The sequence below is a fragment of the Thermobia domestica genome, chromosome 4 (genome assembly GCF_964235325.1).
Source record: "Thermobia domestica chromosome 4, izTheDome1.hap1.1, whole genome shotgun sequence".
Lineage (NCBI taxonomy): Eukaryota > Metazoa > Arthropoda > Insecta > Zygentoma > Lepismatidae > Thermobia > Thermobia domestica.
In genome coordinates, this window is record NC_137457.1 from 292,706,487 (window position 1) to 292,719,828 (window position 13,342).

The 13,342-nt window shown below is 36.7% G+C and overlaps 1 protein-coding gene across 9 annotated transcripts in view; it reads left to right on the plus strand.

Moving 5' to 3' along the window:
• The first annotated feature begins 770 nt into the window (after window positions 1-770).
• LOC145684174 (uncharacterized) overlaps window positions 771-13,342 on the plus strand; it is a 190,888-nt gene continuing 178,316 nt past the window's right edge. For 5 of the 9 annotated variants that reach the window (XR_014131247.1, XR_014131248.1, XR_014131249.1 and 2 more), the window contains exons 1-4: window positions 894-1,168; window positions 5,393-5,593; window positions 8,270-8,837; window positions 9,769-10,093. Coding sequence is in view for 6 of the 9 variants with exons in the window: in XM_081756169.1 (XP_081612295.1) it covers window positions 1,031-1,168; window positions 5,393-5,593; window positions 8,270-8,837; window positions 9,769-10,093 (1,232 nt within the window). In the remaining 3 variants the exon portion in view is untranslated. The other 4 variants (XM_081756172.1, XM_081756171.1, XM_081756173.1 and 1 more) reach the window with 4 other exon arrangements.

The window sequence follows — 13,342 nt, forward strand, 5'->3', positions numbered from 1 at the left end:
ATTTTTAGTAATTTTTCAAATATTTCATTATTTTATATTTTCATTTCTTCTTAGCTGGTGATAGTTACTTGTTATTTAACTAATTCTACAACTTTTTCAATAGGTTTTTAAACGAAAAGTGTAAATTTGCCCCTTTTTATGAGAGATACAAAAAGAGAGAGAACGGAGAGGCTAAAAAAATATATTTAGGGGAGCAACCTATCCAAAAATAAAGCTGTCCCATTTTTTTCATGTTGACGATTTGGTCACCCTATTTATAGTCCATAGGAGTAGCATGGAGCTAAATGGAATTCGGAACGGTCCGTTCCAATAATATCAATTTTTAGATTCAACCCCTTCCGTTTCCTCCACACAAAGTTCCTCATAAAAAAGAGTAAACAAACGTTTGTTGTAGTTTTATATTTTTAACGCTGATTCTTCTTTATCTCGTTTCTTTTTGTTTCATCCTTCCTTAATTTTTCACTTAGGATTCCGAAGGGGGGTCCGGACCCACCCCTTGGCTACGTGCCTGCTCTTATAGAAAAATTAGAATAGGAGAATTACAGTGTGATGTCAAAATTAGGTGTAATTTGGGAGCATTTTGGTTTGGTTGGTCAGGGGGAACGGATAAGGTGAGTTCTTGCCCCGGTTGCGTCGCTGTAAAGATCATACTGATTAAAATTGATAACCCAAGGGGGAGTGATAGGTCACGAATTATGCTAGCTTAGAGTTATCGTATCAGACCACTAAATTTGCGCAGTAAAATGCAGTGAAAATAATACAAAAGGTGATGTATGGCAATGTATGCGGTTCTCAGATTCAAAAATTTTCATCCAGGCAATTTCGTTGATTTAGTTACAGTGTACATTTGCAACTGGCAACAAAGATTCAGTGATTTCATTTGTTTTGTAAATATCGTTTGTCGTTTTCGTTTTGTTCACTTTTGTGAAATTTGGGGTGGAAATTTAATTTGTATTTACTTTAGTTGATTATTTCAGATATATGTATACGCGTATTTTATTTCCGTAAAGTGCTTATTTTTTAAGAAATCATGGAATCAGTTTTCCCGAAAAATACGTGTCGTTTATGCCTGCGTCAGGATAAGAGTGTTATTGAATTATTTTCTCGCAATATTGGGCAAAAAAGTTCCAGTTTGTTAGATATGATTAAAGAGGATTTAAAAATAAGTGTAAGTTTAGGTAAATGTTTAGCAGACGGGGTCCAGAGGTACATAAAAAATACAAAATTCACGGGAGAAATGGAAGATGCAAGCAATTAGACCTAACATAACCTAACCAAACGTAACCTAACCTAACTTAAACTAAACTAATTCAAACTGACCTAATATTAATAGAAATAATCGAAATTCTATATTTTTTCGAAAATTATGCCTGACCCCGTCACTAATATAATTTAAACCGAAACTAACCTATTCTTATGTAATGCGAACAGAAACTACCAACATTGGGTAACTCTTTACTTTGGGCAACGCAGTGATATCCTGTTAGCGAGTGAAAGCGGGTTAGAGCCCCGCAGGGCACGTTGTTTTCTGTCTTTCCTTCGTGGGAACTGCAACTGTAACTGTAGGAACCGGTTCAGATGACTTGGTTATTGCTACTGCCTTGCCCGAAATTGTAACTTTTTTTTTTTCTTTTTAGAATACACGCTCAAGCTCCGCATCGATAAGTAGGACCACTTTAAAAAGGGTATAGTACAGTAGGAGAGGGTGGACTAGACTAGAATAAGGTAAGGTCGGTTTAGCGCAGGCTTAGGGAATTTTAGACCCAATTTGTTAACACAGAAACACTATTTTCTGTGTAAAGATACCAACTGGAGCAGCATTATAAATTTAACCAACCTATCTGTATTGTTCCACTGCGCAAAATTAATATCTTCCAATTGTTAATTGTTGCAAATTTGCACTATTCAGCAATAACGAAAACAGTGAATCCGTCTCATGTTTCTAAGCACCAAATCCTTGCTACAGTAGGCTATTACGTAAATCAACTTTTAGAGAGGAAGTTTGGGAACGGAGCCCCCTATAAAATATATATGTATCTGGAACATAAATTTCAAAACAGATCGAAAATAGGCTATATCTTTCCTGTAGTAGCTTGTCACACAAGGGGATATTTATATTATTGAAATATGAACTTTTCTTAGCAGAAAATACATTCTTACTGCCTCGGAAAGTCTTAACGGATGGGTGCAAATTGACTTTAAGACGGCTGAGCATAATTGCAGTGTGTTGACATACGGCACAAAACACCACTTTGTGCTTGATGACTACTAACAAGCACGAATACTGTCTTAGCGAGTCAGGGTAGAAGTGCAATAGAGCGGCCTGAGTGTTAGCGATGGGCTGTTATCATAGGAAGCAGGCGCGTTAGTGACGGTATGTATACGCACAAACAAGTAGTGGAAACACTTTATATGACATAAAGTACATGCCTTGCTTGTGGCAGAGCTTTGCGATACTTCTATGACCATTTTGTACACTGCCTTTACATAGCACTTTACTTTATCATGCCTTTCTTTTGGAGTACTACGTAGTAATTTGTACAATCCTATGTGAGATCAAGCAACATTTCTTACTTGGATTTTACAAATTTATGCCCCCCCCCCTTAAAATGGAATTTCATCCAATTTTTTTTTCCCATTTCACCACATTAGTTAAGATTAGTTTCTGCTCTATATTTCTGTATTTCCCTCCATTACTGCAGCATACACGTCCTAGGTTAGTTAATAAGACAGCCAGTTCCCCGCCAAGTTAACTTTGTGGTGGACAAACACCGTGTACGTGGGTTTCCTCGGGGTTCTCCCGTTTCCTCCCACTTTCTTCATTCCACCATTTCATTCATTACTCATCATCACCGTCTCCTTTAGCCTAACCGGCATAATCGTGGGACGTAAAACTCAAAGATTTCATTTCAAGACAGTCAGTTTAAGAGAGTGTCATATTATCTCTTTTGCTTGTTTACCTTATATCGCATCAGTAAGCGAACTCATACTGTCTGGTATTAATGTTAGTTTTTCTCCCTAATTAGTCACAATATACTAATGAACTTTTATTTCATTTTCTGGTACTTTCATGTCGATATTTCGTCTTTCGTAGGCTTTTTACTTCGGGGTGCTATCTGCGACAATTAACCCAAATATTTTTGTAGTAGCGTGAATATGTAAAGGCACACCGAAACTAACTGTAAAAAACCAAAAGCTTTTCACAAATTATTTCTTTGAGTCCCTTTGTACAAGGTGACGTAGCATTACATCCATGTAATAGAGATAAAGTGACCAGAATTAAAAATGAAAAGTGGGACGCATATGAATTACGCGAAGGGGGAGGGCATAAAATTACCAGATTGCTTTTTGGGCGCCAACAGTCTTCTCAAGTTACAAAATACTTAAATAAACGTGATATCGTAGCGTTAAGTGATACCTAACAATTGCTAGTTCAATCACGGTTTTAAACCTCCTAGTAATTGTCAATACCAAAATAACTCTCTACACGGTTATTTTAGTACGTACCTACTGTCTGGCTCAAACCTCTTGACGTTTGATGAGAACCAATGAAATGCGAAGGCGACGTTGCCAGATTGCCACTTCCCCTCATGCGTGGAAATTATATTAAACGGTCGCAAATAACTTATGTATCAGTAAAGAACTTTGATTTTACCAATATATAATAATTGACAACAATAAGAAATAGCAGTCTACTTTGAAAATGTTCCCTGCTAATCCAGAGGCGAAGCTAATGGTTCGTCCTCATCCTCACTGTTATTATTGGTTCTAAAATTTCTTCGCGCCCTATTTCTTTCACAAAATTATCTTCCTGCAATTTTTCTGCATGTTTCACACAAGCAACCCATGTTCGCGGTCACTTTATCGAGTTCTTCGGTAACTAGTTTTTCTACGTCCGAAATTTTAAAGGTAGTGTTTTTCCGCGCCACTTCACGTTTCACTTGAGCCCACATAAGATCAATTGCGTTACATAGGTAGTGGTATGGGGGAAATCGGATAATTTCGTGTCCTATTTCGGTCGCAAGTTGATCCAATTCATATATATATTCTGTCTGTTCTTAAAAGGTAGCACTTTTTCCAGTTCTGCTTTCGTTTCTGAGGGACAGAAGGGAATGTCGTTTTGTTCCAACCAGTGTTTTTTTAAATATTATTATTATTATTATTTTGTTTAGACGAGTTAGGAATTTTATTTATACAGACCGAATTATACGGAACATTGTCCATAATAATTATGCTGCCTTCCTCTAAATAATTTAAAAATCTGTTTAAAAACCAGTCTCGAAATGAATCTGAGGTCATTTCCTGGTGATAATCTCCAGACGACTTTGACCTAATTGCTATCATGAAGGAAACCTGTTTTTTCTGACCCCACATGACAAATCATGAGTCTACTACCTTTACCTATGGGTAATTTGAGTCCTCCATTTCTCGATGAATACTGCCAAACAAATTCCTTCAGAAGTTATCTGTTTATGTTTATGTTGTAGGTGACGCATTAATATATATATATATCGGGTGTTCTAAATATGGCGCCTACGGACCACAGAGCATTATTCTACAAGTCGAAGTAAAGAAAAAATTATATGTATTTGCATACCTTTCGAATCCTCGTCTGGAGACACAAATTGCACTATGTGGCAACGTCACAAATAAAGAACCATAAATTAGATCTACCAATCTGTCAAATAGTTACATCAATTCTTTCCAGATAGCGACTAAAGTCGATATTGATTGACACTAGCATCACTTATTACTGTACCAATCGATTCAACTACTTGCTGTATTCGTAAAGTAATGCTAATGGCTTCAAGTTAATTTGCGACTTGCCACATTTTGAAATTTTGATTCCCCATAGCGGCTGAAGTAGGCCCCGGAGTGCATACCATCGTGTAACATTTTTGCTTTATTCTGACCTGTAGAATAGTGCTCAATGGTTCGTGGGCGCCATTTTTAGAACACCCTATATATATAAGAATAATTATATGAGCCAAAAGTTGGCTTCCGCGAAACATTAAACTAACCACAATTCACGAAAACTTTTTTTCTTAAAAGATAATGTGAAAACGAAGTTCAGGCTGAGTTTGTGTTAAGATTGTAGAATGATCTATGCAAATAATTCATATGTAGTTGAGTTGTAACAAACTCAGTTTTATAATGATCGTATTATTAAATATTCAATAAACATGACTTTACTAACACCATCTCTGTTTTACTTTGCGAGGTTATCCATGTGTGAATATAAAGAATTCGGCGCAAAGTTAACTTAGGTACTTTTCTTTTCTTTATATATAATCATATAAATTTATGTAACTGAAGTTCAGAACACTAACTTTAATGTGTGTTTCCTCATGTGCGTATGTATATTTTTTTCTGCTTTCTGTAAAATTAATAGGTAAAGAAAGAGGATCCGTTTCCCAAGATGCTATGCAGAAACTGCGTGATCCAGCTGCAGAACGTTCACACTTTTCTTGCTCAGTGTCAGGAGAGTCAGAAGCGTCTAAAGCAGGTAGCAAAGTCGAAAGGAATCGAATATATAGATGAAGAAGAGGAGAAACGGTTGCGAAGGGAAAAGAGGAAAGCCGAAAGAGCAATGGTGAGCTCTTATTAATTTCTTATCTTTATAAAGTTTTCGAACTGGTAAGAAACTAATCTGATTCATTGGTTACAGATATTAACTTAAGACTAATCTTGGTGTGTTCCTTTCATTCAGTAATTGCTTAAATGTTCAATGGAAACTCCCATCTTTCTCAGCAGGGTTTTCTTAAAACATCTGCAAACTTACTACATCACATGGCATAAATTATTGTGTTATTGAAAAGAAATTAAGCGAAAACACCTCTTCGAGAAATGAAAACCTGTACAAATATCTCGATATTATCAACAACAAAAGCTGCATTCTTAAATATTTGAACTTTGCAGCTTCGAGCATAACACGCCGATCACGTAAATTAGAATTACAAAACCGTAGATGCATGGAAAAATTATTATATACAAGTTTCAGTTAATGCTTTGTGTAAATGAAGTAGCGAAAGTGTGTCAACAAATTGTATCATATGTAGGATGGAAGAATAGAGTATAGGTTTGTGAATAGTTATGAGACGGTAAAAACACGCAAAGTGTGGAAGATAATAGTAAATAATTTTTCATTTTACTTGAGTTACCGGGTTCTTAAAAGTGAAATATCCAGTCATTAGTTCAGTAGCATAACGGAATGCTGTTCTGTGATGAAGGGGAAAGAAAAGTCTTGAAAACGTTTGTGTTACTTAACACTTTTGACAAAAAGACATTTGAAAATAATTACTTATCAACTAGAATAATGTGAGATTATTACAAGTTGTATTATATAACGTTAAATTTGACTAAAAAGTTATCTAATTCAAGTGTTCAAAGTCTCCAAACCGGGGATTATCAACCCTTTTAGCTTGTATAACTTACTGCAAAGGGATGTTGGAGATACGAGCATCCTGCCTAGGACCTAAGTCTTATACTGGGATCAATTGCTGAGGATATATAAATGAAAGGAAGAATTAAGAAAGAGAGACCTTGGTGAAAGGTAAAAAAGGGCAAAAGAGAAGAAATTAGCTTAAGGAAAGGTTGTTTGAGCAAAGTGTTTATATAATGTGATGTCTCCTTGAAGGGTCTCCGTTGTCATGTAGATAAATTAGGTTAAGTGACGTTCTCGGGCTATGACTGGACTGACTGCTTGTAGACTCTACGTTTTTCTCTCCAGATTGGTAAGACTAGAACGAACGGCTGCTCGGAGTAACGAGGTCAGTCGTATTGCTTTGGTTAACTCGAGTCTTCTTTATTCTTACATTTGGGCCCTCATCACCCATGATGAACTTACTACGATTGTTCTCCTTGGCACCTCTGCCAGGATCTAGGCCACTCGTCTTTCCTTCGGTCGGTGTGTACCAAACAAGTGGAAACGTACTTACGTGTATGAGGAATGTGTGTGAATTATTGCCTTTGTTACAATGGCTGTTGAAAATTGAATTTACAAACTTAGTGATTTTATTTTATTTATTTAGTCTCGACGAGTGGGTATTTCTAGAGTCTTGACATTTCAAAATATAGCTCCTAATAAATATATTTCACAAAAGTTCCTTTCATCATTTTCAATGCTTAAATTACATTCTTTAAACACAGAAAAATATATTACAATTTCTCTAGCCAGTTGAGAACTAAATAACAGCTAAGCTGTATAATTATATACTACTTTTTCCTTCAAAAGTTATCTGTTATATAGTGTAACACGAGGTCGGTGTTTATATTGACTGATTTAAGGGTAAGAGCTATATACTTCTCTGCTTGCGGACAAAACGTAAGTGCAAACCCATGCTGATATATTTCAGTTTCAAATCCATGATCATTTTTTATGTGGGTAACCATCAGTATTAGGAGGGTGATTCAGAAAGTAATGCCTCCAAGATGATACCTTACTTTGTGTTTGACAGCACCGATCCAGGTATCAGTGGAAAGCTTGCAATGTCGGCTACAAATGGTGTCAATTTTTCAACCTAGTCCCCCATTATGGGCAACACGCTTGCGTCAGCGCGTAACAAGGTTTTTCATGCCATCGATGAAGAATTGTGGTGGCTGCTGGCGATACCATTGACGAATTGCTGCTTCCACCTTCGCGTCACAACTCTACCTTTGGCCTTTAAGGTGATCCTTATGTTTGGGGAAGAACCAAATGACGTAGGGCGCAAGATCCGGACTATGGACAGGATGAGACAGAATGTCAACAACACTTTGCCAGCAGATGGGACAACTTTTGAAGTGTTTTGGCGGAGGATAGGACGTGTGGCGGTACTCCATCAACTGGCGCTTCGTTTACAGGTCGTAATGGTGTATCCCCGACTCGTCATCGGCGATGAATATTCCTGGGCGCACAACCTTCCACAGTCAGAAATTCAATGCCAGCCCGCTGTTTCAACCGGACGTCACCACTGGATGCCATGCATTAGTCCATTACTGTGGAACGAGAAAGATAGAAAGGTGAAACAAGTGACATTCTGTAGCTTAAACATCAGTACATTAATGATAAACAGTTCAGAATGTTTAGAGTACTGTTGTCCAAGTAGTGGGCTTGGCGGCATTATTTTTGAATCATCTATGTATAAGATTAACGATGTAGTTCGTAAGTCCACGTCTTAATAGAGCCTTGCTTTCAAAAAAAATCCAAAAGGAATCAAGCAATGTTTGTTTTTTATCTCAAACACGGATTATTCAACAAAAGTCTTAATTTTCCTTGTTTATTTTCCAGTTCGACGACGATTCGGACTCAGACGACTGGAGCTTTAGTGACTCCGAGATGACTTCAAGTAATCCAACAAAGGAAAGTGATAGTTATCCAGTCAAAAAACTTAAACTCTCTTTAACTCCTGCTGCAACAATCTCTAGTGTAACTGTTACTAGTACAAGTAGTAATAATTCCAGTGGGAACAGTAGTAGTAGTACTAATGCTGTGAACGATCCAAAGAATGTACAAACAGCATCCGACAATATAGGAAGTGTTAATAATAATAATAATAGTAGCGTTAATACTGTTCGTGATGATACAAAAAGTTCTGAGAACAGAAGTAGTCAAGTCGCGGCGACTGAACTCGTTAATCAAGGTGATCCTCAAATATCCAACGACACTGACACATTTCCATCGGGCAAGAATTGTGAAGAAATCCATTGTGAATCTTCCAATGATTCAGCTGAAATAGATGATTGTCAGCCAGAACAACAGGAACCTCACGCAATTTTTTTAGACCCGCCCAAACAAGAACCCAGTGACGCCACTGATGTGTGTGAAGAAGAATCAGTAATGATCAAAGAAGAAACAGGTAAGAATATAGCTTTTTAAAAATAGATAAATAAATTTCAAAATTTTTATGGTAAAAAATCATAAATGCGATTTGGAGCAGTCTTCTTACTACTAATTTCCGCCGTTTGAAAGGTAGTGAAAAAAACAGTGAACAGTGACAAGTGAGTTACCATTAATATCTGTTTATGTCCGACAAGAAGATTAAACCATTTTTACCCATCCACATTTCCCTTCATGTTTTAAATCATTTTCTAATTGTGTCTAGGCTGAACGTGGAGATAATGTTCTCCGAAAGTATTTCCTAAAGGAGTGGTTTGTTTTAGCAGTGGGTATTAGCCTTTTGCTTACATTTTTTTTTTCTAAATAATATCACTGCTTGCAATACAGTGATAATGTATCTATATCTGTTCAGAACAGGCCAAAGGTAGTGTGTAAGCGTGATAACGCATGTGCACTTTCATAGAGAGAAGGCGTTAGCAATGCTGGATATCTACGTAAACTAGAATTTCCTTTTCAAACTGCAGGTACTGTTGATACTTGAATGTAACGTGTTTATTTTTCTAGGAAGGTAAAGAGTTACTACTCTTGATTGATCACAATTGGGGAATGATAAGGTGATTTAAATGTCAAATAATAGTAATAAAAAGCCGATAGCCTCTACAATGCACATTATCATTAGTGTTAAAATGAGTTACCGTGTTTGGTTTCCTCTCATCTTGTGCTGATTATCTAAGTAAACCCATAGCGCTCCTTCATTTCCTTGTTACACCCAAATTGTTCCCCCTCGATTTCCTAATTTGTTCTAACAAGACAATCATATACTGTTTTCCATACATCTGAGATTCCTTTTTTCTAACTGCACTCACATGTTTTTAACTTCTATTTCTAGTATTGAGTTCATAAACAAAGGCGTAATAAATAATTCTAATCTCTTTTGCCTTTTTAACTAGGCGACGAAGAATTCAGTGATCTGGTGGAACGTGAACTGTCAGTCCTTGATTGGAACGAAATTAAGCGTATCGTTCAGCGAAATATGTATTATCCCGAGAACAGTCTGTGGTATAAAATGCAGCAATTCTTATTCCATCTGCCATACCTCAAACGCATGAAATGCAAGTATTGCGACCTAAAAATTGATGGACCTGCAACAAATTACCAGAACCATATTATCAATGAGCACGACACTGTCGTTCTGTATCCGTGTGATGTGTGTGGGTCCTATTTGTCGTTGGATACATACGTTGTTCATTGGTGTGACCATCAGAAAAAATACGGGTGAGTATGGTTGTATAACTCCGCTGAGTACTTGCGTCATGTACTTCATGAAAATTAAACTTTCTTTAGTGTTAGGAATTAGATTTCTCTGAGCCTTCTGCATCTATGGTTGCAGTATTAGCCAGTCATGTATGAGTGATGACGTACCTCGATGATCACACTGTCTGGAGAGGTGAAGAGGAAGGAAGCGGCCTGAGAGCATTATAATAGGTACCATCCCGGCATTTGCCTGGTGTGGATGAGAAAAACTCAGAGCAAAGCTCACTCAGGATGACTGGCTTGAAAAAGCTGTTACATTTTTTCGATTGAGTCTCCCCATCAGGAATTGCACCCGGGAACTCTCGCATCAAAATTGAGAGCGTTAGCAAATACGCTACGTGGGGTCACAATTAAACTTTTGTGTGTTCTATAGTATAACTATATAACTTTAATACATATAGGTTTAATATTTTCAGATGAAATTTAATTTGAGTAGTATTAAGTGTTATATAATGTAAGGACTAAATCACGTTCTGCCGCAATTATTTACTGACACATTTATTTGTGCAATATAAGTAAAATTATAGATTTTTCGGAAACCTCTTCCAAAGAAAACACCTTATGGATTTTTCATAAGTTATTTATACAACATACAACATTATGGTTATTTTAATGAAATATTTAGTTTAGAAATATGAAGAGAATTGCCTGAGTCGTTTTGAACAAAATCGGCCGAGGAAAAAAAAAAAAAAAACAGCCGCAAGAGTAAACTACCGGTACCCGTTTTGGATTTTTTTTTTTCAGGGCAAATGAGTTACGACATTTTCTTGGGATATTAATGAAATATGAACAAAATTGCCTGAGTCGTTTTTGAGAAAATATCCAAGTAAAACTCACCCGCAAGAGAAAATTGATATCCCTGCTAGATTTTTTCCCGTACTAATGGGGATTACGAAACCAATACAAACAAAAATCATTAGAGCCGTTTTTGAGAAATTCGCAATTTTCGATTTTCACCCATAGTAAACTACTCTTAAGTTTGGGAGTAGTAAGAAAGTTTGAAAATCGCCCCTGGAAAGACTTTTAAAATTTAAGTTTAAGTTAAGTTAGAAACTTAAGTTTAAAATTTGATGCGGATACCGTGATCCGTACGGCATTTAAACAAGTGAATACATTTACGTCGTAAGGGACGAACGAACAAACGGACAAACATCCTAAAATCACCTTTTACTTTCTTGCGAGGAAAGCATAGTAGAAAGTGTGGTGATCATGAAAAAATTGATTTCGAGATTTCAGTGGATTTAGATGTTTCATGACTTATAGATACCGGATAAAGTGATTTTTCGCTATCTGTCCCTCTGTTTGTCCATTTGTTCTGATATACACTCGCCTAGAAGCCATACTCTTGTTCAACTATCTGAAATAAGTTTTACACTTAAGGTTTTTGTGTGAAATAAATTTTAAACTTAAGGTTTTTGTGTGATTCCCCATGAGAGTTTTTCGAATTTTTTTCCTGCCCCTATAAATAAGGGTAATTTACTGAAGGATGAAAATTTTAAAAAAATGTAATTTTCTAGAGAACGGCTCAAGGGGCCGCGATGGCTCAGTAGTGCATGGGGTACTCACCTCTAGTGCATGGGGTCCTTCGTTCGATCCCAGCTTGCGCCAAGTGAGCCTTGTGGTGGACAAATACCGTGTGCGGGGGTTTTCTCAGTGTTCTCCCGTTTCGTCCCACTTTCTTCATTCATTTCTCAGCATCACTGTCATCTTTAGCCTAATCGGCATAACCGTGGGCAGTAACTTACGAAACGGCTCTGTCTTTGACCACGATTTTGTTTACATTTTATGAATCAATATTTTATTAACAATCTCATGCTGTGGCATAAGTCATTTTTCTAGGAGAGCCTGAGTCATTTTTATGAATCATATATTCCATTAGCAATCTCATACTGTGATAAAGTCATTTTTCTAGGAAAGCCTGAGTCATTTTTATGAATCATATATTCCATTAACAATCTCATACTGTGATATAAGTCATTTTTCTAGGGAAGCCTGAGTCATTTTTATGAATCAATATTTCATTAACAATCTCATACTGTAAAAAAAATCATTTTTCTAGGAAGAGTCAAGATGGAATAGTTTACTCTCAGGGATGAATTTTTGCCGAGCGAATTAAAAAAAAAAAAAACGCGATATTGTTCCTATTTCATAAATGAGGATGGTCTAGTAGCTAGTGCGTGTGCCTTTAATGCACGTGGTCCTGGGTTCGATCCCAACTGAGAGATCACAAAAGAATCTATTTTCATAAATGAACATTTCATTAATAACCTGACAATATGGCACAACTCATTTGTACTGAAAAAATCTAGTGAGTAATTTATTTTATTTTTATTTTTTTCATTTTTTATTTTTTATTTATTTATTTTTTTTGAACGATTTTCTCAAAAGTAACTCAGGTAATTTTGTTCATATTTAATAAATAATGCTGTTCATTCTAGCTTTGGAACTGCTTTGCCTTAATTATAAAATGAAATCTGACCAAAGCAAATTACTTTTAATAAATAATACGAGGTGCATTCAAGTTATAACACCTCCAATTTCTTGTATCAGAACTGGTAACAGATAGAAACGTGGTGTTTATTTTAAAATATGTGAGCACTCGTTGTCAATGCATGACAGAGATGGCAACACTGTAGGCACACATAAGTCTAGCGGCAGCAATGAGAGTGATGACTGTTTTTGATGCGATACTCGTAAAATGGCGACGTTTTCATTACAAGAACAGTGTGTAATCATTCGTTTTCTCTATTTGCGTGTTGAGACACTGCTTAAAATTTGTCGCTAGTTGAAAGATGTGATGATGGTGTCATCGATGTGTCTAATATGCGTTCGTGGATGCGATAGTTCAAAGAAGGCAGAACGTCGTGTGACAACAAACCAAGACAATATCGGCCTCGTACAAGCCGTCTCACGACATAATCGAACGAGTGGAGGTCTTTATGCAGGATTGTAGGCACAGATCCCACGAAAATGATAGCTTTGGAGGCGATGTGTTCCACACTCATTCGACGATCCTTCGAAACAACTTTCTCCACTCGTTCGATTATGTCGTCAGTCTAGCTTGTGCGAGACCGAGATTGTCTTGGTTTGTTTTCACACGTCGTTCTGCCTTTATTGAACTGTCGTACCCATGAACGCACATTAGACACACCAGTGACATCATCATCACATATCTCACTTAACTGTGCTGAATTGCAAGCGGTGTCACAC